This window comes from Ziziphus jujuba, chromosome 2, assembly GCF_031755915.1.
Source record: "Ziziphus jujuba cultivar Dongzao chromosome 2, ASM3175591v1".
Classification (NCBI taxonomy): domain Eukaryota; kingdom Viridiplantae; phylum Streptophyta; class Magnoliopsida; order Rosales; family Rhamnaceae; genus Ziziphus; species Ziziphus jujuba.
In genome coordinates this window covers 30408174-30432990 of record NC_083380.1, presented here as the reverse complement: position 1 = coordinate 30432990, position 24817 = coordinate 30408174, and the positions used below count along the sequence as shown (strand labels likewise).

Genomic DNA, 24817 nt, shown 5'->3' with positions numbered 1-24817 from the left:
ATGCTTCATCTTCTTTGAATTGTATGTACTAACTATGAATTTCCCTAGGTGAAAATGATAATGGCTTGGAATTGACTAAACCTGGTAGAATATAACCATAGCTTTAATTTATTATTTCAATATTTTGAAAATTTTCGTAGGACTTGATCAAAACCCACAAAAATAGCAAAAATAAAGGGAAGTATGTTAATGCAATGGAAGCCAAGCTACACTTCTTTTTTGTTGACTAAAGGCAAGAAACAGAGAGGTTTATTAATTGACAAGAGGCATAATATATTCCATGTTGTATGTTTAATTATCATAATATACCAACACTGATTAGAAGGCATCCAAGATAAGAAAAATATTCTGCTTAATTCTACCAATAAGGAATTCTTATTCATAGATTTGCTTACTACAGACGTTTATAGTTTACAGACTTTGATGAACAATGATAGATCAACAATTATCCAACCTGGTGTGTCACTAGATAATACCAAAGGGGTAACACAATTGTAATTCGGTTAGATAAACAACCTATCCTATATTGATGTTAGCTATAGTGATATTGGTATTAGCTTTAGATAAGGATGAATAGGGGGATGGTGTGGTCAGCTTTCCTGTATATATACGTACACTTCAAGTCAACAAAGTAAAGCCTTTAATATTTACATTCTTTATTGCAAAACTTACAAACAATGACTTGTGGAAGTTTTGATGCATCTCTTCCAATGAACCTTAATTTTCATGGGATTGTCACTATTAGTTCTTTGATCAGTTTGCAATGTGCAAAAGGGATATCTTATACTAGCAGGAATTTGTAAGCCAGAAAGTTTCCATTTTTTTTTTTTTTTTTTCCTGTGCTGAAGCCCAAAAGTGGATTGAGTTTCCATGATTCAGTCTGCTCAAAGTCAGTATCACATAAACGAATTGGCTGTGAAATTGTAAGTTCTTAAGCATTATACTAAACCAACCATTTGGAAATGTTGCTTTGATAAATTCTATCAAGCGAGAACCACAAACGGAAAACCAAAAACATAACCGTTATCAAATTAGTGGTTAATTATCATAGTTTTATCACTGTTTTCATTGAGTTTCAGGAATATTCTTGGTTCACTTTGGAAGCCATATCACTCTTCCAAACAAGAGCTTGTATTCTTTCTTATATACTTAAGTATTGTTGGCCTTTGATATGGTAAAAGCTGGATACTCTGGTGCAATATTATAAGGAACTGCAAGATCTCATCATTAAATCCTTTGCCAATCAATGAAACACTTCTATTCTATCCTATCCAAAATGGAAGACCGAAACATGGTTGGACGGTGAAGTCTTTGGAGGTAAGTCTCTGTCAGTCTTTGTATCTATTTCTTTTTTAATTGTTTCTGTGTTTTGGGAGGAGATATTAAATTGGTTAAAGTCTTTTTGTTCTGGTAGTATTAAATTGGTTAAAGTCTCAATAGTTCATAAAATGGTTAAAATATATTTTTTTTATAATTAATTTGGTTGAATTCTTAATAGGACATATAAATGTAGTGGCATTTTGTAGCCTCCAGAGATGACTCGACTAGTAATGACTATTTTTGTAAACAATAAATAGAAATAGAAAAGATTCAAAAAAAAATCGTTATCGACAAAAATATTAAAAATTTAAAATAACAAAATTTTTATAAAAATATTAAAAAATATCAAATATTAATAAAAAATTAAAAAAATTTATTTTATTTCGATTTTTTTAAAAAATAAAAATTTCCACAAAATTTTGGATATTTTAAACTTCCCGATGGTTTACTACTAATAGTAGCCTTCAGTGATGACTTACTAGTATTGACTATTTGTAATGAGCTGAACTAAAAAATATTAAGTGTTCATTTCATGAGAAATTATTCACTGGGCCAGATTACAAGTTCATATATTGTCCCAGCCAACGGTGAAACGCCAAACTCATTTTAAAATATAACAAAAACGCTCAATTTAATTTATGGATAATTTGTCTCTCTTATTTTATTTTTATTTTTTAATTAAAGGAAGGAGATCATATTTTGCTCAAAGTTTCAAAAGGATATAATTGTATAATTTTTATTGATTAGACTGTATAAATATAGGAAGCTTCCATGCTCCTCTATATAAGAAGCTCTTTAATTACTTGAACCTCAATACTTAAGTAAGAGAGAAAATAAATAAATAAATAAATAAATAAATAAAAGCATTATGGGGTTATCATTGTTGTTTTTTTCCTTGTTCATGAAACATTAGTTGTTGGAGATGTGGTTGCTGAATCTTCTACTTCTTTTCAGCCATCTCGCCATGATGATGAGAGATTTGCCTTGCAGCATTCAAGAAAAGCATTCTCAGTAGCAAGTCTGCTTCTGCTTACGAATTCAGTTATCCCAAGGTTTTACAATGGAAACCTCAAGGAGTAAATGCAATGTAGGATTTAAAACAAAAAGACAGCAAAAATGAAAAAGAGGAAAAATGGAGCTTAATTTGGTGTGAAAACTGCTCTGCATTCATTCATGGACAGAAAACATATAAACACAAACTTGCCACAGTAATCGACCTAATTTTCATCTAACACTGCAGTAATCATACTGCCAGTGAAGAAAATGTCGCCGACTTCAGCGAAATGTCGGGGACAATATCGGATTTCGGCGTTGCTCGATAACGACAGAGTGGGAAAGAAATTTTGATCTCTCTCTCTCTCTCTTCAACAAAGCCACAGTCTTTCCTTTCCCTTTGGAACTTCCATTCTCAGCAACGTCCACAATCCCATCCTCAACTTTTAAACCCACCTCTCTCACCTCCTTCCCAACCTTCTCTCCTCCACACCTCCCCAAATTCAGAAGCCCAGAAACTGCATTCTCCTTCCTCCTCAAGCTCGAACCCGTTGAAGGGTCCAGCAAATCCGCCACAGCCCAACACTTTTAGCCTTCAAGAACGCCTCCTCTCTCTCCTCGCACCCAGCGATCTGAGCCACCACGGCCGTCGCATCCTCAACGATCCCGACCCTGCCATCCTTCACAACGAGTGAGAACAGCGGCGGAACAGCTCCGAGCTCGATCAGCAAGCTCCGATTCAGAGGGTAGAGGGCGATTCTGAAGAGGGCGTTGAGAGCATCCTTGATGGATCTCGTAGGCGAATTGGGGGTTTTGATCATGTCGATGAGGGAGTAAATGAAGCCGCTTGGATCCGACAATGGGACGGCCAAAAATTGGGCTTCCAAAAGACACTGCTTTCCTGTACTTTTTTTTTTTTTTTTTCTTATATATATTTTTAATTCTGTATATCTTTTTTCTTTTTTCTTTTTTTTCTAAAATATAAAAAAAAAATTGGGATTTCTAGGAGGCTGTGATCCCAAAATTAATTTTAAAATTTAAATAAAAGAGAAAAAATAATTTGTTTTTATAGGAAATTAAATTTAAAAAAAGAAGTGAAACAAATTTTTATTTAAAAAAATTGAAAATAAGAGAAAAAAATGTTTGTTTGTGTTTTTATTAACATCCAAACAAGATAAAAATTTTGATAAGGAAAATTGTTTTTCTTTTTCTCATACTTTTTTTTTCCTTTTATATTTCCATCTATTTTTTTAATCTAGTTTTTGTTGTAAAAAAAGCAGGAAATATTTCTCCAATATAATTTTTTTGCTAACAAATATTTCTGTAATATAATTGAAAAATATTCATTTTTATTTTAATTAAAAAAATATATACTTGTTGGATAATCCACTTAGTATAATTAAGATAAAATGTTTGTATAGTTGACATTTATTGTTTATATTTGAATTTATCAAAGAATTTTCTATACTTTGATGCTAACAAATTGTATTTTCTTTACGTATAATAATTTTTAATATTTATGATCTATTTTATTATCATTGTATTATTATTATTGTATTTTTTTTACATTATTTTACTATATTAATTATCTTATATGTAAAAATCTATAATATAAATTAAATATTTATAATTTTCGTAATTTTATTGACATTTCTATCAATATCGACATTTTCATTGATATTTCTATGAAATCATACCCTCGACATTTCTGTCGATACCGATATTTTCATCACTGCATACTGCCAAAATCCAATCTATACTTTAACTACCTAATACAACAGTGTTTTTAGCAAAAAACTAAATATAAACCAACTAAATATTAAAAATAAACTAATGACAGCAACAAAATTGTCATTACTCTAACATTTCTCTTTGATACTTTTGTTGGAAATACTAAGATCATCTCTTAATGTTTCAAACCTGTTTCTTGGTAATGTTTTTGTCAAAATATCAGTAAGCTTGACCTCAAGATCTGCAATGAACCAGCCGCACTTCACCATTTTCTTTCAGCTTCCCCTACAACATGGTATTTGACTGGAATATGCTTTGTTTTTCGATGTTGACTTGGATTTTCTGTAATGGAAATTGCAAACTTGTTGCCACAGTATATAATGGTAACTTCTTCTTGCCTTTCCATCAAATCCACAAACAACTTTTTTAGCCATAAAGCTTGATTCGAAGCAGTTGCAGCAGTAATATATTCAGCTGCAGCTATGGATTGAGTCACTGAATCTTGTTTTTTGTGAGCTCCATAAAAATGAAATTGAACTAAGAGAAAATAAGTACCCTAAAGTACTCTTTGAATCCTCTATCCTGCTAGCCCAATTACTATCAACATAGCCTATTGACTTGCCTTCTTTTTACTTCAAAAACCAGACACCATAATCTATAGAACCTCTAATGTATTTTAGTACTCTTTTAGCTGCAGAATAATGCATCTGTGATGAAGCATGCATAAATCTAGAAAGCAAACTCACAGAAAACATAATGTAAGGTCTAAAAGCACATAAATATAGCAAACTTCCAATAAGGCTTCTATAAACTGAAACTTCAATGTTGGTAGCACCATCTTCGAGTTCAAACTTATGATTGTGAACCATTGGAGTATCAACTGGATTACACTATTCCATATCAAATTTTTTGAGTAGTTCCATAGCATACTTCTTTTGGGATAAGAAAATGCCATGAATAGATTGACATATTTACATGCTAAGAAAATAGTTCCTCAATCCCAAATCTGACATTTCAAACACCTTTTGCATTTCAAATTTAAACTCCAACACACTTTGTGAATCTCCTTCTGTAACAAACAAGTCATTAATATATAGAGAAACAATTAATTTTTTATCATTTGAACCTGACTTTACGTATAAAGTAGGCTCATTTTTACTTCTTTTAAAACCCTTTTCCATAAGGTGTGAGTCAATTTTGCTATACCAAACTCTAGGAGCTTGTTTCAAGCCATAAATACCTTATGCAGCTTATAAACTTTGTCTTCCTTCCCTTGAACAACAAGGCCTTCAGGTTGTTCAACATACACTTCTTTTTGCAAGTAACCATTGAGAAATGTAGATTTCTCATCTAAATGGTATACTTTTCAACATTTTTTAGCAACAAGAGCTAGTAGCAATCTGATTGTTTCATGCCTTGCAACTGGTGTAAATATATATCCATAATCAATGCCTGGTTTCTGCACATAACCCTTAACTACCAACCTTGTCTGATGCTTGTTTATTGTACCATCTGCATTGAGTTTTGTTCTAAAGATCCACTTCACTTCAATTACCTTTTTGCCTTGAGGGGTTGTTCACCAGTTCCTCAGTCTTATTTTCGTTTATCATGCTGATTTCAGTTTTCATGGCCTTTCTCCATGTCTCAACCTGATTTGCATCATAAAAAATAATTTCGATCACCCAATGCTAGGTTGCATATCTCATATACATCAATCAAGGATCTTGTACCTCGGATTCCAATAGTATTTTTATCATCTGAATCAGCCTCCTCTGAATTTAGCATATTCTTGGATAAAATTCTTTTCTAAAGCCTGAACTTGACTCTTTTCCCAATTCCAAACAGCAGTTTCATCAAGTTTACCATTCCTACAAACAATCAGCTTGTTAGTCTTCAAATGATACACTTTGTATTCTTTTGTGTTACTGCTATAACCAACAAACATTCCTATATCAGCTTTTTGATCCAACTTGTCTGTTTTAATTTCAGGAATATGTGTATAATAAATGCTCCCAAATATTTTTAAATGCTCCACAGTAGGTTTGATTCCATACCACACCTCATATGGAGTTTTGAACTCCAATGCTTTTGTTGGTAGTCTATTTAGCAAATATACTGTAGTATTCACTGCTTCAACCCAAAACTTCTTGGTAATTGCTTCTCAAATAACAAACACTTATACATCTCCATAATAGTCATGTTCTTCCTCTCACTAACCCCATTTTGCTGAGGGGTATGGGGAGAAGTCAGCTAATGTTGAATTTCATCTTCTTTGCATTGCAGCTCAAACTTTTGAATTGTATATTCATTCTCATTATCAAATCTTATCACCTTGATGCTACGCTTTGTTTGATTTTCAACCATAGCTTTAAAGCTAGTGAATATCTCAACAACTTCATATTTTTGTTTCAGAGAGTACACCCAGCACATTCTAGAAAAATCGTATATGAAAGTGAGAAGATATCTGCTATCATTGATAGAATTCTCATTCATAGGTTCATAGACATCACTATGAATCAATTGAAGCTTTTTAGAAGCTCTCCAAGTACTTTTTGAAGGAAATGGCAACTTTTGTTGTTTACTGAGCTGACAAAATTCACACATTTCCTGATTTTTGCTAACAACAGGTATATTCTCTACCAATTTTTTTTCCATGCATTAGATTTAAAGAGTCATAATGAAAATGACCAAGCCTTTTATGCCACAACTTAGATTCGTTACTAGATTTGGCATAAAAAAACATTGTTTCCTTTCTTATTCCACTCTACTACAAAGCTTTTATCTTTTATTCCAACATTTAGAATTTCACTTCCATGTTGATTATATATTGTGCAAGACTTATCTTGAAAATTCAAAGAATATCTATTTTTAAGCATTTGTTCCATGCTCAACAAGCTTTGATTAATTTCAGGTGCATATAGTGCATTTGAAATGAGTTTAATACTTATTGAAATTTCCACAGTTACATCTCCTTCGCTTTGAACTTGAATAAAAGCTCCATTTCCTATTTAAACTTTGGAAATAAAGCTTCTATCCAAGCTCTTGAAGAGATCAGCATTATGAGTCATATGTTGATTGTAGCCATTATCCACCAACCAAGATTCTTTGCTGTAGTTTTTTGCATAACATATGGCAACAAATAACCTTTCCTCATTTTGCTATGCTTTATCAGCAACCTGTACCTGGGGTGCTTGTTGTACTAGTCCTCCTTTGTTTTTGCAAACTTTTTCAATATGTCCAAGTTGTTTGCAAGCTTTACGTTGAACATTAGGCCTAAACCAACAATATTTCTCAGAATGGTTGTCCTTTTTGCAATGAGAACACTTTACAAACCTCTTTCTTTCATCATCTTTGTTTGTACTAGCACCATGTCTTTCTTTGTTATTACTTCCTCCACCTTGCTGCTTCATTTTGTCATTGTTTGCTGTAGCTTTGCCCTTTTGAAATTCTAGGAAAACACTTTTTAAGGTCTGTTCTTGTCTTATAGATCTTCTTTGTTTAGTTGCTTGTAAATCATTAACAAGCTCTGACAAAGAAATCTAATTCAGGTATTTTAACTCCTCCAAGGATGAGATCTTTGCTTTAAACTTCTCTAACAAGCTAATCAACACTTTCTCTACCACTCTTCTATTACTTAGCTCCTCTCCAAGAATTTTAATCTGGTTTACTACCTCCATGAGTCTGTCTATGAGGTCTTTCGCTAACTCAAACCTCCATTCTTAAAGTCTTAAACTCTTTTCTTAAATTCAATATCTACATCTGTCTTGTTCTTTTACTTCCTTAGAACTCTTCTTTCAACTTGTCCCAAACCTTTTTAGCTGTAGTGCAAGCCATAATTTTGATGAACATCACATCTGAAACACCAGCATGTAAAGCAGATAAAGCCTTTAACTTTTTAGTAGCTTCCTCAGGATATTGCTTTATTTGTGCAACAGTAGGATTTGCTTTTAAAGGAGACGGATCTCTATTAGTTTCCACAATTTTCCATAGGTCAAAAGCTTAAAGCTAAGCCTCCATCTTTATAGACCACATGACATAATTTTTCCCAGAAAATATAGGAGGTGATAGAGTAGAAAAATGAGTTGAAGCCATTTAAAAAGGAAGAAAAGGTAAAAAGAAGGTTCTGTATTTTTGTTGCTATTTCATTCCCAGCCCCTCTAAGATCAAGGATGCTCTGATACCATTTTGTAGGATTTAAAACAAAAAAAAAACAGAGAAAATGAAAAGAGGAAAAATGTAGCTTAATCTAGTGTGAAAACTGCTTTGCATTCATTCATGGATAGAAAACATATAAACACAAACTTACCCTAGTAATCCACCTAATTTTCACCTAACACTGTAGTAATCATACTGTCAAAAGTCAAGCCATGCTTTGGCTATCTAATACAACAGTGTTTGTAGCAAAAAGCTGAATATAAAGCAACTAAATATCAAAAAGAAACTAATGACAGCAACAAAAGTGTCATTACTCTAACATGCAAACAATTTCTGCTCTTGGGATGGAGTCTAGTATGATGAGGAGACTAGTAATGTTATAGGTCTTGATCTTAGTAGTAGTTGTTTATTTGGTTCTATCAACTCTAATAGCACCCTTTTCAATCTCTTAAATTCCTGTTGCAATTGGGAAACTTTTCGGCCTAACTTATCTCAACCTTTCTTATTCTGTGTCTTGGGGTCAAATTCCGCTGGAAATTTCATACTTGTTTAATTTCACAAGTGAGTTGCCATTTCATTACATTTTGTGATAGTATGTTATGAAGGCTATTGACCCCAATCATTTTACATATTTGAGTGTGATGTTGAAATTTAGTCTTTTAAGGAATAGTTGATACCAAATTGAAAATCGTTATGCAATCACAATAACATCTAAAGCGGTAGAGACACTATGGAGCCATCCAAAATAACTTTGCGTTTTATTGATATGTCAAGCAATTGACTTGAAGGAGAGATTTCTGATCAATTTGAGAACTTAAAGGTTCTCTATTTTGTTAAAGCTTTCAAACAATATGCTCACTGGCTTCATCCCATCATCTTTTGGGAATCCATTAGTGCTTGAATCATTAGACGTTCTCAAAACAATCTTTTGGGGTAGATCCCTCAACAACTAAAGCAACTTGTGGTCCTTGAATGCTTCAATGTATATCGTCACAAGCTTATAGGGCTTATACGCCAAGGGAACCGATTTAACATGTTTTGAGAGTAGTTCATTTGAGAGAAACCCCCAATTGTGTGGTGATCTGTTGTTTAAGAAATGTAATGATTTAGAGTTTGTGTCACAGTCACATTCAATCTTGGTAGAAAATAATGATTCAGAGTCTTTATTCAAATTGGAGTGGAAAATTGTGTTGATAGGATACATAAATGGGCTTGTTGTTGGAGTAGTTCCTGATGACATTGTGATTGTGAGGAAGCATGGATGGTTGATTAAGATGCAATGCAAAAGGAGAAGGCAAAGGGGCTATCCAAGAAATTGAAGATCTTAAAAGGCAATGGAACTATCTTTGCTTTCGATGTTGTTAGTTTTCTTTTTCTTTTTCAACTCCTATGTACATATGCTATTGTTAGGTTACTTTTTAATTGCTTTACTCATCTATTTTATATGTTTGAGTATATTAGAAATAAATAAAAGCAAATAACATAACTGCTCATTAATTATTTAAAAAAAAAAAACTTCTGTTTAAATAGGTATGAAAAGTATAATAAACATCCACATGAGTTGTTGCAATTTAAGATTCATTTTGAGTGACTTAGACCCTGACATAATAAACAAACCAACCAATTTCAAGGTAGCCAGGAGCCTACCAGTTTTGATGGGTCAGTCCCATCAATTTCAGAGCACCAACTTCACCACAAATGGTTTGGGTTGCACCCTTGCTTCAAGTGCTACAAACCCAAATATTTGAGGATAATTACATCTGGGCCAAAAATGGTAATTTCATTGTTTGGGCCCGTCAAAATGAAAGGCCTAGAGCCCATATCGCGAGGCCCATGTTTTGTGGGTATGAGTATATTACACTTTCATTTTCATATGAGCTCTTGAAATTTCCCATTTTTGTCAAATTGGATTCCGTTTAATCTCTTAAAAAAAAAAAAGAAAAAAGAAAAAAAAGTGAACTAATATTGCCCTTTTCTATTTATTCATTATACAATTTGTTAATTTGACATAATTTGATCTCAAAGGGTAATGCTATTTGCTTAAGGAAATATGAACTTCATGTTAAAAAGGAAATAAGGATAAAGTTGAAATTTGGGTACAACAACCAGCTGAAGTACTTTGTGTTCAACGTTAGTATCTTGTTGGCAAAGGATTGAGGCAAAAGATATAGAGTCTACCACAACCAGATATGTTTTATTCATCTTGAAGTAAAAGAAAACTCTGAGAAACTCACTCAAATTTCTTTACCATTAGTAGGTCATTCAACAATTTCTCTATTGCTTCGTCGTCGTGGCTTCTTCCTTTCGTCTGCAAATTTAAGAAATCCAAATTGGTTTATATATGTATATATATATATGAAACAGTATGGAGTAGGTAGATAAGATTTTCAACTTAAGTTTTTGTTCATGAAGACCAAAGGCACCAAAAGAAGATTCATAATCATAAGGCACTTGATTTACCTTTAGAGAAGGCACAACGGCATTAGCTTCCTCTACAGTTTCCGGGCAAAGATTTCCAAGCACAGCAAGCTGTAAAGTATGATAAATATTGGGTACTAGTTAAGCTTATTATCATTTCAATATAAAAAAGATATCTTATAATTCCATATTTCAGTGATGAGAAAAAGTACCTCATATTCAGCCAATTGGTATCTACTAAGGACTCTGCCATATGGTTAAGTAATAAAAAGCTGATTACACAACTTTTTTGCAAGTGTATATAACCCAAGTCTACAAAAGAAGGACCAAAAAAAAAAAAAAAAAAAAAAAAAAGAATTTATTTGAACAACTTTTGCTACTCATCCTATGTGATTTCTCTTTAAGAAAGGTTCTCTTAATTGTCAAGCATTTGATACAAAACCACAAACCAGAGTTCTTGCTATAGAGACCACAACCACAAGCTATACACAATTAGTGACTAAATAAATGACAGCTTAACCAAACCAAAGGCAATTGTATGCTAACAGCATAATCAAATTGAAACTCAGGACCAGGTAGGAAGCTAGTCCCGGAACTATGCCAACATTTTATGAAAGAAAAATTTGCAGAAAATTTAAAATAAAGCTATAAGAACATTGTATTAAGAATGAAGGATACTCTCTAACTTGCTTTACAGCATCCTGATTAGTGAAGCGGCTGAAACGTTTAACGTATTGCAGCGCTTTCTTAAACACTCTGAACAGGAAATCAGATTCTAAAATATGAGAATCTGAGATGAGATAACTGAAAATCTGAAAGATAGATATAAAAAATGAAATATGCAGACTCATTCCACAGTTCATGATGAGGTGAATATAGACAAGTTTAAAAACCTTACTGTGGAAGTTGTTTCAATGAGTCATCAGACAAATGCTTGAGTTGATCGCATCTATGCTCAAGAAGAATGGAAACCTCACAATTCATTAGACATTTGGCCTATAAAAATTCTGATAAAATAACATCAATCAACGTGAGGTTGACAGCAAAAACCAAAAACAGAAAAAGGAAACCAAAACCACATTTCTTTTGGTTTAAGTAATATTATTCCTTTTGTTCACCAATCAATTGTGCTTATAGATGGAAGATATACAAGATGCTTTTCGACTAAAACTAGTTATGAAATTACAAATTAATTATCATTTTTTGATCTTATATTGCTTTATGAGGATGCATATTTACATGGAAGAGACATGAACTGTTTCTATTGTCATCTGATTCTGACATGCTAAGATTTATTTAACATGTCCATTCATTTTGCGAGATGAATTCGAGTTTTCATTAAAGTGCTATTCCTTATAAGAATATTATCAAGTAAGATTGTAAAGGTTAGGAAGTTAAAAAATTCACAATTTTTTTTTTCTTGTTATTTTTCCCAAGTTTTTCTCATTGTCAAACTTCAGAACCAGTAATTCCAGAATCCTGATTTTTTACTATATGAGAGAAAGGAACAAATCTGACTAAAAGAAGGAACAATTCTTAAGCAAGTGAATCTAAACAAATAGTTTCAACAAAAATTGTTTCTTTCTAACATACCAAAATTTTCCAACCAAATACATACTTCAAAATAAATACATCAAGTTTGCTGCACATGAAACAAAAATTCTAATCAAATCATGTTCATAAATAATCACATTTACTGTAACGAGACTCTTAAGTTATGTCATACTTTTATTCATCATAGTTTTTTGCAAACTCCCCAAAAAAAAAAAAAAAAAAGGGAAATTGCTTTCTCGTAGTCCCTTCTGTCCTTGATGCTCACAAGATTAAGAAACCAATGTTGAGGGTAGGCTAGAATATATCAAAGATTATTTGGAAGAAAATGTTTTGTTACCGGTTTAGTTTTAAGAACAACCTAAAGCCAAATTTTACTGTCGGTTATATGGGGAAAAAGATTAATTATTTAGAAAATTAAGTAAATAAATAATAGAATCTAATAAAGAGAGATGTATGCCTTTTACACACTCATTATATTGCAAAGAGAATAATTTAATGGTTGGAAGTTGTTTGCGAATGTCATTTTCATTCTTCAAAATCCCAATTTGAATATTATAATTCAGTCATTACAAGTTAACAAAGAGACTATCAAAATCCAATGCTTTAAATCCGGCTTTTTCATGATCGGAAATATAAATCCAACCTTTTTTATGTTTGATAAAAATATCAACAAAGAATAAAAAAAATCAAAAGCGGAGGACCCACTTCGCTTTTGCAAGATATAAAGAATCATATACCCTCACATTATACATAATTATAAATTAAAATATGACATATTAATAATTAATTTACATATACACACTGATATTGAACTCATAAAAGAAAAATATAGAATTGGAGAAGCGAATAAGGAGGAAAAGCAAATTTACAAACCGTCGCCAAGTTTGAGCACTGAAGCGTCTTCTTCCTCTTCTTTAACATTCATTTTTTTTTTTTTTTGGGGGAGAATCAAAGATGTTTGTGTTGGGCAGATCAGCTGGAAATCCTTATAACAAGTACTTTTATTATTATTATTATTAATTTTTTTTTCTTGATGTGTTATCTTTTAAAAAGATAAACAAAAAATATTACAATATATAAACCCTAATCAGAGTAGTTTTCCCTTTTATTAGTATGGCTTAAAGTGGTAAGTAATTTCCATAAAAATATAGGCATATATGTACAAAAAGTACAAATTTAAGGGCGTCCTTTTAATATTTACTTTGCCCCTAGAGACCATTATGATTTGCCTGTGTTAACAGTAAAATTAATGTGAATCTTTTTTTTTTTTTTAGAAAAAATAATTTTGTTTTATTTTGATATTTATTATAAAATAAAAAAGTGTGAATTCAGATAATTAGATTCCTATCAATATAAGAAAATATAGAGAAAAGTTGTTCCCACTTATGAAGATATCATTTTAAGCATTTTAAAGAAAATAATTTTGAAATTTTTTAAAAATAAATTCTCGTACTTAATTTTTTATAGAATATTAAATTTAATTACTAATAAATCCAAACTTTCCTATTATTCATAAAACATAATAAGAGAAAAATAATTTTTTTGGAAACTAATTTTCAGAAAACTAAATCTTGAAAATTAGTTTCCTTCTCAACTTTAACACTTCCAAATGGGGCTTTAGATGACAATGATTATTAACACTGGTGTTAACCTTCATTTTTAAGTTTGATCAGGTTTGAATTAAGAAACATCCCTCTATGTTCATTATATTTATTCAAAGCAATTTTTTAAAAAAGAAAAAGAAATTAAAAAATTTTGAGAAAACTTTAGCTTTCTCAAAGTTTTTAGTTATTCATGATTATGAAAAATTTAACATTCACAAATCAATGTTTCACCTATATCCTATTAAAGGCAAAAAGGTTAACTAAATCATGGTTTGACTCATTCAAGATTGTATAAACCTTAATTATAATCATTTGATATAAGGGAATATTCTTTGATTCCAACTATGTCTTAGGATAAAATGGTTTGGAAAATAATTTTGCAGCTACATTCGGTAAGAATTGCTAAGTTGCTACATACCATTTTTAAAGGGAACAAGCCATTTGTAGTTCTAAAAAAGATTTTGTTGCTTATTTGGCAAATCTGGGTTTAATTTGAAAACTTGAAAATTTGAAAAGTGGATGATTTATTTGAAATTTGAATTACGCCTAGCATTGGACTAGTTTGCCTACGTATCCTTTATGGAATCCAATCGACTGTAGTTTATTGAAAAGAATTTTGGTGACTTCATAGAATTTTGGAATTTGATTAATCTTATAGTCCAAATATATATGCTTAGGTTATTTGATTTGGAAAATTTGAAAAAATAATTTTATTAAATTTTAAACTAAAAGACTTATGCATCATGAGAATAAAAAGACATCTAAATTAGGTTGACACCCGTCATAAATCATAATCACATGCAAACATCTTCTTTCAGTACTTGTTTGGCCACTCTTGACTTTGTAAAAATAGTCAAACAATTTTAGTTTATTGATCTTATTATTTAACAACTCTTAATTTGGTTGAGTTATATTTCAGGTAATAAATTTATAGTTTGATATTTGAAAGCAATTATCCTTTTATTTAGGTAGGATTTTTAGTAGTCATTTATTTGATACGACTATTAATTTAAAAGCCCTTTTTTACATTGTTATTTAAATTTAATAATCCTTTTAATTTTATTGTACTATTAAAATATTTGACAATTGATATTTTTTAAAATTAATTGGATATTTTTATTTGACATTTGATTTAATTGGCAACCTTTTATTTTGATACGTTAAAAACCAATAAATTTTAAATTAAAATGTCTATTTAATTTGTTAGACAGTTTAATTTATTTAAACAATTTTAAAATCCAATTTTAATTCAGTTAATAATCCATATTTATTGAATCTTTATTTGTGATCCAATAAACTAATTTAATTGGATTATTTGTTTTGAATTGATAACCCTAACGACTAATTGTTTAGGCTATAAATTAATTTGCATTTTAACAATCACTAGGCTTTAAACTTAAATAGGTCTAGATAATAAAAATTATGTACCCTTAATTTGAAACTCATTTGATTTGTCTTTGGTAGGTTCCTTGGTTTGTAGTAGACAATTTAACTTACAGTTGTTTTATTAAAATCCGGGGTCCATACAATTGAGTTAACTTAAAAGTTAAAAGTCTTTTTGTAATACCCCGTTCTGAAATACATAGAAAATTTCTCAAATTTGACCAAGATTGACAGGGTTTGACTGTCGTTGACCGAGAAGGGATCAAATGTTGACTTTTTGCTCTTGATGGAATTTCACATTGACCGAGGTACCGTTAAAAATTACACATCGTCACGAGTTCATAGACTAGTAGCACGTAAAAAACGGAGCTACAGATTGAAAGTTATGAGCAAAACAAGTTGAGGTCAAAACTATCCAAGGATTCCCATGAGGAATTTTGGACTGGTCCTGACACTTTTTGGTTGAGCTTTTAACTAATGTACACCATATATCTTGATTATTGGCCCATTTAAAATCCATTTTAATTCAAAGTCCGAGAAGCCGATTAGGCATTTATTTTTTGTTTTTTCTAAATTAAAATTAAAATTAAAATCCATTCATTCTAAGTATTTGCCTATCTTGATTAAATTTTTTTATCAAAATTTTAGTATTTATAATTTGATAACTTTTAAATAATTTATCTATGCATATGTATAAGAGAATATCAATTTAACATCATTAAAAAATACCACGTAATTGGTTATCAAAATTTTAATAAAAAAATTTAGCTCCTGTAGCATTACTCTATATAATACATCTTTTTAAAATAAACTTTTTATTAAAAAATAAAAAAAAATATTTGATTGTAAATAAAACAATGCATTAAATATTTATTGAACTAAAAAATTTTTTTAGAAAAGTTCAAAATTTAAATTTTTCTAAAATAATTTTAAAAAACTTGTTCTTTGTTAGTAAATATTTGTTAACTTTTGTCAAATATTTTCGTTTTTTCTTTTACAAATAAGATTTTGATTAATAAATGGAGCTTTTAGAAAAAAAAAAAAAAGAAATTCTACCAAAAAGACTCTTAATAAAAAAAAAATTTATTTGCCTATAACGCATTTGTTTTAAATGGGACCCAGTGTGATCCAATTATAGAAAGAGTAAAATCAAGCCATAATATTTTGTTTTAATTTAATCTTTTTTTTTAAGAAGAAATCATTTGGATAACGGTAATCTACAAACTTCCACGCCTTAGATATTTTCTTAGATTTTGATTTTATTATCCTTTTTTGATTGGATGTCAAAGGAAAAAGATTTGGAATAGAAAAATTGCACTAATGGGAAATGCAAAGCAAATTAATTGGAACCATCTTTTACGGGCTCAAATATTTATGGTTTTTTTTTTCCTCTTTGCTGATTTCAAGATTTACCACTTCTTTTGCTATTAGATAGCAATTCAACTTTCCATGAGTTTGGCTTTTATCAAACTTGAACTTTATTATTAAAAGCGTGGGTCTCCTTGCCTTGTACTATCTTTTTCTTTTCCTTTGGCTATTTACGTTTCTGCTTTTTTAATTTATTTTTTTGGGTTTTCCAATTTTGTTTTCTGCCATAAATCATTTTTCTTTCATTCCCTTTTTTTTTTCACTCTTTTTATTTTTTAATCTCTTTTGTAACCGGATTTTGAGGAAATCAGGAATAAATTAAATCAAAGATGAAAAGATGTTTTTTTGGTAATAGCTTTTCAATTCCTTGTTTAAAAAGGAAAGGCAGTAAACATATTTGTCATCGTAATTTTAATTTTGGATAAAACATATTTTGGAGATTTTATCCATATTTGATGATTTTTGGGCTGGAGGAAAAAGACCTATTTTCAATATTTTTGTTTGCTTTTTATCAAATATGGAGGAATTCAATTCGATATGATGACATTACGTTAGTCATATACAAATATTAATAGATTTGAAATCAGATATGAATCAAGAAATGACATCATGATCCAGAAGTTAAGGATACTAAATCACCTATAGCTTTTTATGCCTTTGGCAATTTATCTTTGTTATTAGTCAACCAGCTACAACAATTCAACCAAGGCATAAAAAAGATCATCTATGATGATTTGTTAGTTCCTTATATAACAGATTTGAGCTTCTGCACAGAGATGAAAGGGATAATGCGAAAGGACAAAATCCATACACATTGCATAGAACAAACGACAGATTCCACCAAAGAAAGATAGCAATTTAAACCTGAAGACGTGGCAAATGTCCTAAATAGAGAGGTTCAGCTTCTTTCCAAAATTCCTTGCTTTCTACTGATAGCAAAGCTATATCACAATCAACGTCTCTGGTTAAAACCTGCAATGTGAGATCCCACATCGGTTGGAAAGGGAAATGAAGCATGCCTTAAAAGAGGATATGGATAACTTTCCCTTGTAACGCGTTTTGACAAAACCGTGAGGGCTAAGTTCAAAACGGACAATATCGCATGTGGGTAGACTGGACTGTTATATGCAATTCAATCACTGAAAGGAGTATAAGTTTCAAGACTTTATTAATGTTTAAAGGAAAGAAGTAAGGTACCAATTTAAAGAAACCACCTCAGAAAATCTCACCAAAATTTAAAGACTGATATCATAATAAGAATCTCATAAATTGTTTTGGAAATGTGAAATGCAAATTGAAATTCAAAGAGGCCATAACATCAAGCCCTTGTTTTTCATTTCCCAATATCTACAACCTGCTAATACTATGAAATAACTCCAACTATCCCACTTAACCCAAAAAAAAAAAGTCCAACTATCCCATTAATGCCTGTCAACAGTTTCATTCACATCTCACGACGCTCATTCTTGTTACACTTGTCCCACATATGGTTTGTGACTCTGAGTGCTCAAATGCTAAAGAGTATACATCAAAGAACATAATTTTTGGTAGTTCAACTACTTCAAGAAGATAAAGGAAGCCATCTCAGACCTATGCGGGGTAGCAAGAACATATTGAGATAACACAAATAATTATGATAGAGATATACCTTGGCAACATATTTGGTATCATCTCCCTTTCTCTTCACCTTAACCTGAAATCATACTAAGGAGGGGGAAAATTTTAATGGCACTCATTAAGTACCTTCCAATTCAAACATTGCCTTTCATTTTTCTTGTTTTCTCATAATTAAACCATCTTAAAACACTTGCTACTTCCTACCTCCTTTATGGCACCACAAAATAGCTTGAGCTTGACTAAATTATCTTCATCTTTTGCAAAAAGAGCAAATTCCAAACTAATATTTCACTTCCACACAATCTTATCCAACTAAACTAACAAGAAATTGCTCTTTTTGCATTAAAATGAGCAAATTACAAACTAATATTTCATTTCCACATAGTCTTATCCAACCTAAACAAATAAGAAATTGAAATATTACCCCCAAAAAAAAAAAAGTTGAACTTTTCAATATCTGTAGGTCTTTCAAATCATACTGTAACTCTTTCTTGTCCTTCCTTTGCATTCCAAATTTATAACTTGCTGATTGAGTTTTTCCCGTATTAGCACTGCCTTTGTAGCTTTCTGCATACAAATAAGACCTTCCATCTTTTGATTAATGGCTGGCTCGAAACAGAAAGGGGAAAAAAATTAAAATAAAACATAAAAAGGAAGAGAGGAAAAGACAAAAGAAAGGAAGGAAAAAAAAATTGGGTTTTGACAGGGGAAAAAAGTTTGCCAAGAGGTGGTGGAAAAGAAAGTAAAAAGAAATAAAAAAGAAAAGGAAGTGAGCAAAAGACGAAAGAAAGGAAGAAAAAAAAAAAAGTCAAGTTTTGACAGGGGACAAAAAATTGCAGAGAGGTGTGGAAAAGACAGGAAAAAAATAAAAAATAAAAGGAAGTGAGCAAAAGACGAAAGAAAGGAAGGAAAAAAAAAAGCTTGGTTTTGACAGGGCACAAAAAATTGCAGAGAGGTGGTGGAAAAAAAGGAAAAAAATAAAAAATAAAAGGAAGTGAGCAAAAGATGAAAGAAAGGAAGAAAAAAAAAAAGAAAAAAAAAAGCTGGGTTTTGACAGAGGAAAGAAAATTGCAGAGATGTGGTGAAATATTAAAAGAAAAGCTGGGTTTTAACATAAGGGTGTTTTAGAAATATTAAAAAATGAGAGGGTAAAACAAAAAATATGGGAAAGAAAGGGGCATATTTCGTGAAGGCCTTACCTACGGAGGCAAATGACCAAATTCTCCTAACTCAAAAGTCAAAAACCTTTTTGGTTGGGCTTTTAACCAATCTACACTATATATCTTGATTATTGGCCCATTTAAAATGTCAAGACCCGTCCATAATTCCTCCCGGGAACCCTAGACAAGCCCTGATCCCAGGGAAACCCTACCGGACCCTCCAACGGAAAATCCGGCAGAGCCTCCCCTAAGGAATGGACTTACCATAAATTACCTGCACTAAAAACACACTTCTATACTCATCCACTTATTCCTCCCGCAAACTACAAATCGGTTCCACAAATTTCAGCACTTCAAAAGAAAACAGCGGCAACCCAGTGCATAAATAAAACATAAGTATCCCAATAGTATACAGGGCTTTAAAAAGTACTAAACAATAGAAATACAACAAGGATGAAATAAATAATACACTGAAATAAAAAAGTACAGAAGTACTTCTCGAAACACAATAGCAGCGGAAAACTTGGTTCGCTCCGAAAGAACGTCTACCACCACTTGCACCTAAGGGAACGGAACTTAAAAACGTGAGATGCTAATCATCTCAATGAGTGACCCTAACTACTAAACACTTTTAATGATAATAAAATAATAATAATAACAATTAAGGGAATTTAATAAATACCAACAATAAATAAATAAATAACAATAACTGTTGGAAATAATAATTTCCCTCAAAACTCTCACCAATCGCTCCGTTTGAAATGTTCCCTTTTTAAAACCTTTTCACAAAACCCGATGTACGTACTTCCCGAAAACCAAGGGATTAAACCATTTGATAAACAATAAATAAATAAATACATACCCCAATATATAATTAAAATATAATAAATTATAGTAAATAATTTTGAACACCTTTGGGGTTTAAAACATTATTTGCAATTTACACCTGACGCACCACACCATATACCGGTGATGCCCTCCGATACCCAGCGTCCCGAGCACCGACTGGCGGAGGGGGGGGGGGGTTAAAGAGAGAAACTTGCAAACGGCACTTCGGCATCCCGACAGTACCGCTGCTAAAACCATCTCCCGGCCAAGGAGGGGGGCAGCTGTGCGCAATAACAAACTTGCCTGCCCACGGTCCAATGGCAACAACGGGAGAAATAATAACTGTAACAGCCCAGACCACCCGCATCAGGATATTGTCCTCTTTGGCCCAGGGTTCACACCCTCTCTCCCCCCTGGCCTCAAGGTTTTGTCAAAACGCGTCCTGAAGGGAGAGGTATCCACAGCCTTATAAAGACTGCTTCGTGCCCCTCTCCAACCGATGTGGGATGTTACAATCCTCCCCCCTTGGGGCCCAGCGTCCTCGCTGGCACACCGATCCGGGTACTGGCTCTGATACCACTGTAACAGCCCAGACCACCCGCATCAGGATATTGTCCTCTTTGGCCCAGGGTTCACACCCTCTCTCCCCCCTGGCCTCAAGGTTTTGTCAAAACGCGTCCTGAAGGGAGAGGTATCCACAGCCTTATAAAGACTGCTTCGTGCCCCTCTCCAACCGATGTGGGATGTTACAATAACCGCGTTCGAAACCACATAATACCTGCGCGCTACCACGTGTCCATACACCAGAACACCAATACTGTATGAGTGCGTCTAAAAATAAACATTATTAACCAACCGTACCGTTTTCCAAAATTACCGTAGGAAATACATTAAATTTTCACACTTACCATCCCACATATTTTTATTTAACACATCGATACGAACTATTGATAACAACAAACCACAATTTTCTCGAAATACGAGATGCAACCATAAAAATACCGCGGGCATAATGTATAAAATTTAAACAAATATTTTCGTAAAATATTTAACCCAATTATGCCCCAAAAATTAATACTGAAAACCACGTACAAATACTACTGAAATACACTTTGCTCATGCATAATAAATTAAACCACAATAAAACCATAATTAAATCACACCACATGAGCATAATTTAAATACCAATTTAAATACCAATTAAACATAATTAATTGCCCAAAATAATTTTTGAAGGTGGGTCACTCACCTTGAGCGCGTAAATCAACTAAGATGCTCCTCGGGATCAACTCCGCCACTCGTACGCGCACCTAAACAACCACAGTGCACCAACAAAAAATATTAATATTTTATTCGAGTAATTCCCAAATGGGTACCCAGGAAGCGAACACCAAACGAAATCTAAAAGTTACGAATTATATACCGAATCGAAGCTCGAGTGATGAGGATCACTGATTCGGTCTTACTTTTCGGTGATCGGACCCGACGGGGTCGGAATCTCGCCGGAAAGCCTTTCGGGTTTCGGCTCCGCAATTCTCCCAAACCGTCGCGAATTGGCGTAAACGGATGCCGGATTCAGGTTCAGGAGGTCGAACACAGTGGACTAGAGCCGACCGGAAAACTGGAGCCGGCGGCGGCGCGTGCGGTGGCCGTTGGCTGTGATTTTTTGCAGATTTGTAGATCGTGGGGAGAGCAATCCAATGGGACCGACGGTGAGGCAAACGGAGGCCGGACGGCGGAGAAATCACGGTTTGAAGATTTCCGGCCCCTCGCCGGAAAACGCTCCGATCCCGGCGCGTCGGTGGTCCGGTGGCCCTGAAACTTGGTGGGTCGGCCGGAATTGAGGAGGTGGTACTGGCTAGCTGGCGTGTGTGGCCGGAAAATGGCCGGAAATGGGCCAATCGGCGATGGCCGGCGGTGGAGGGAAAAAGTCGCCGCCGATCTTCGAACGTCCGATCCGGGCGCGTCCGGCGGCCGATCGCCGTGAAACTTTGAGGTTTTGCCGGAAATGGGGAGGGGAACCTTGCTGGCCGGTGCGTGTACAGTAGATCGGCCGAAAAATTTGAAAATCTCCGGTGGCCGGTCGGACTCTCTCTTTCTCTTTCTCTCTCCTCCCTCTCTTTCTCTCTCTTCCCCGAGATTTTTATCAAATAAAAGACACTGTGTGACCCTGTTCATGCCATGTGGACCAATCAGAAGCTGACATGTGGCATTTCACTGTTCATCGACTCAAAAACATTAAAAAATTACGGTATCCAGCAAACTTCAAACGTCCATAACTTTTTAATCGGATGTCCGTTTTAAGCGTGTAGCTAGTCTGTGAACTCGTATCGACGAGCACTTCACAACCATGCATGAGTCAAAGCTTATTTCCCTATAAATAAAAAGTTAACTTCGGCACCCCTTGGACAGTTTGCACTTCAACTTGTTTTGCCCATAACTTTCAAACCGTAGCTCCGTTTTCGACGTGCTACTAGTCTACGAACTCGGGGCATCATGCACTTCGCCACGGTATCCTGGTCAACTGGAAATTCCAACTGGAGCAAAAAGTCAATTTTTGACCCGCTCGGTCAACGGTCAACCTCGGTCAACGTGCACCGATTCCGGTGCGATCTGGGACGGGGTGTTACATAAAATCCATTTTAATTCAAAGTCTAAGAAGCCGATTAGGCATTTATTTTTTGTTTTTTGTAAATTAAAATTAAAATCCATTCATTCTAAGTATGCTGGTTGCCTTTTTGTATTTGGAAAGTTTTATATAATAGAATAAATCTAGAATGATCAAATTTTTTTATCAAAATTTTAGTATCCATAATTTGATAATTTTTAAATGGTTTATCTACCCATGTGTATAAGACAATATCAATTTAGCACTATTAAAAAACTGTCACGTAATTGATTATCAAAATTTTAATAAAAAATTTGGTATCTATTGTGACAGCTCAGACCACCCGCGTCTGATATTGTCCTCTTTGAGCCCCGGAATCTACCTACAATCCAGCCCTCAAGGTTTTGTCAAAATGCGTCGTACGGAAAATATCTTCCTACAATCCAGCCCTCAAGGTTTTGTCAAAATGCGTCGTACGGAAAAGGTATCCACACCACCTTATAAGGCGTGCTTCGTTTCATTTTCCAACCGATGTGGGACTTCACAATCCTCCCCCCTTGGGGCCCAGCATCCTAATTGGCACATCGATCCGGGTCCGGCTTTGATACCATCTGTGACATCCCAAACCATCCGTGTCTGATATTGTCCTCTTTGGGCCCGGGGAATCCTCTTACAACCCAGCCCTCAAGGTTTTGTCAAAACGCATCGTACGGGAAAGCTATCCGCATCACCTTATAAGGCATGCTTCGTTTTCCTTTCCAACCGATGTGGGACTTCACACCTATAGCATTGCTTTATATAATATATCTTTTTAAAATACATTTTTTATTAAAAATAAAAAAAATATTTGATTGTAATAAAACAATACATTAAATATTTATTGAATAAATTTTTTTTTATAAAAGTTCAAAATTTAGATTTTTTAAAAATAATAAAAAAAAACTTATTCTTTGTTAGTAAATATCAAATATCTTTTTTTTTTTTTTAAGAAATAAGATTTTGATTAATAAATGGAGACTTTAGGGGGAAAAAAAAAAAAAAGAAGAAATTCTACCAAAAAGACTCTTAATAAAAAAAAATAATTTATTTGGCTATAACTCTCCAAACATAATTTGACTGCGCATTTATTTTAAATGGGACCCAGTGTGATCCAATTATAGAATGAGTAAAATCAAGCCATAAGATTTTGTTTTGATTCAATCTTTTTTTTAAGAAGAAATCATTTGGATAAGGGTAATCTACAAACTTCGATGCCTTAGATATTTTCTTAGATTTTGATTTTATTATCCTTTATTCGATTGGATGTCAAAGGAAAAAGATTTGGAACAGAAAAAATTGCACTAATGGCGGAATTGCAAAGCAAATTAATTGGAACCATCTTTTATTGGCTCAATTATATATATATTTTTTCCCTCTTTGCTGATTTCAATTTTTACCAGTTCTTTTGCTATTAGATAGCAATTCAATTTTCCATGAGTTTGGCTTTTATCAAACTTGAACTTTATTATTAAAAACGTGGGTCTCCTTGCCTTGTACTATCTTTTTCTTTTCCTTTGGCTATTTTCGCTTCTGCTTTTTTAATTTATTTTTTGGCTTTTCCACTTTTGTTTTCTGCCATTAATCATTTTTCTTTCATTCCCTTTTTTTTTTTTTCACTCAATTTTTTTTTTAGTCCCTTTTGTAACTGGATTTTGAGGAAATCAGGAATAAATTAAATCAAAGATGAAAAGATATTTTTTTGGTAATAGCTTTTCACTTCCTTGTTTAAAAAGGAAAGGCAGTAAACATATTTGTCATCGTAATTTTAATTTTGGATAAAACATATTTTGGAGATTTTATCCATATTTGATGATTTTTGGGCTAGAGGAAAAATACCTATTTTCAATATTTTTGTCTGCTTTTTATCAAATTTACAGGATATTATTCAAGGTAATTTATTTTTTCATCCCTTTTTTTATTAGTACCACAATAATATTTTTATCAGTACCCAATATCCATAATGTCTGTGAGGAATATGCAGTAATTTTCTAAGGCCTCGATACTGGCATTTTTATTTACCTGACCAGCTTTTATGATGT

General features: G+C 32.8%; 1 protein-coding gene across 4 annotated transcripts; it reads right to left on the bottom strand.

Annotated features, from left to right (window-relative positions):
* Nucleotides 1–10234: 10234 nt before the first annotated feature.
* LOC107419738 (DNA-directed RNA polymerase II subunit 4) lies at nt 10235–13235 on the bottom strand. 4 transcript variants are annotated; one of them, XR_009635750.1, is made up of 6 exons: nt 13045–13235; nt 11516–11624; nt 11296–11429; nt 10830–10863; nt 10660–10728; nt 10235–10507 (listed from the first exon to the last, which is right to left on the bottom strand). XR_009635750.1 is itself a non-coding variant. In XM_048473029.2 (6 exons), exons 2-6 carry the CDS (start codon nt 11599–11601, stop codon nt 10240–10242), a joined length of 408 nt encoding a protein of 135 aa, XP_048328986.2. In that variant the 5' UTR covers nt 11602–11624; nt 13045–13233; the 3' UTR covers nt 10235–10239. The 4 variants fall into 4 exon arrangements, 2 of the variants coding, with proteins under 2 accessions (XP_048328986.2, XP_060670638.1); XR_009635749.1 differs by having other exon boundaries at nt 11296–11373; nt 11511–11624; nt 13045–13233; XM_048473029.2 differs by having other exon boundaries at nt 10235–10391; nt 10671–10728; nt 11296–11373; nt 13045–13233.
* Between the last annotated feature and the right edge of the window lie 11582 nt (nt 13236–24817).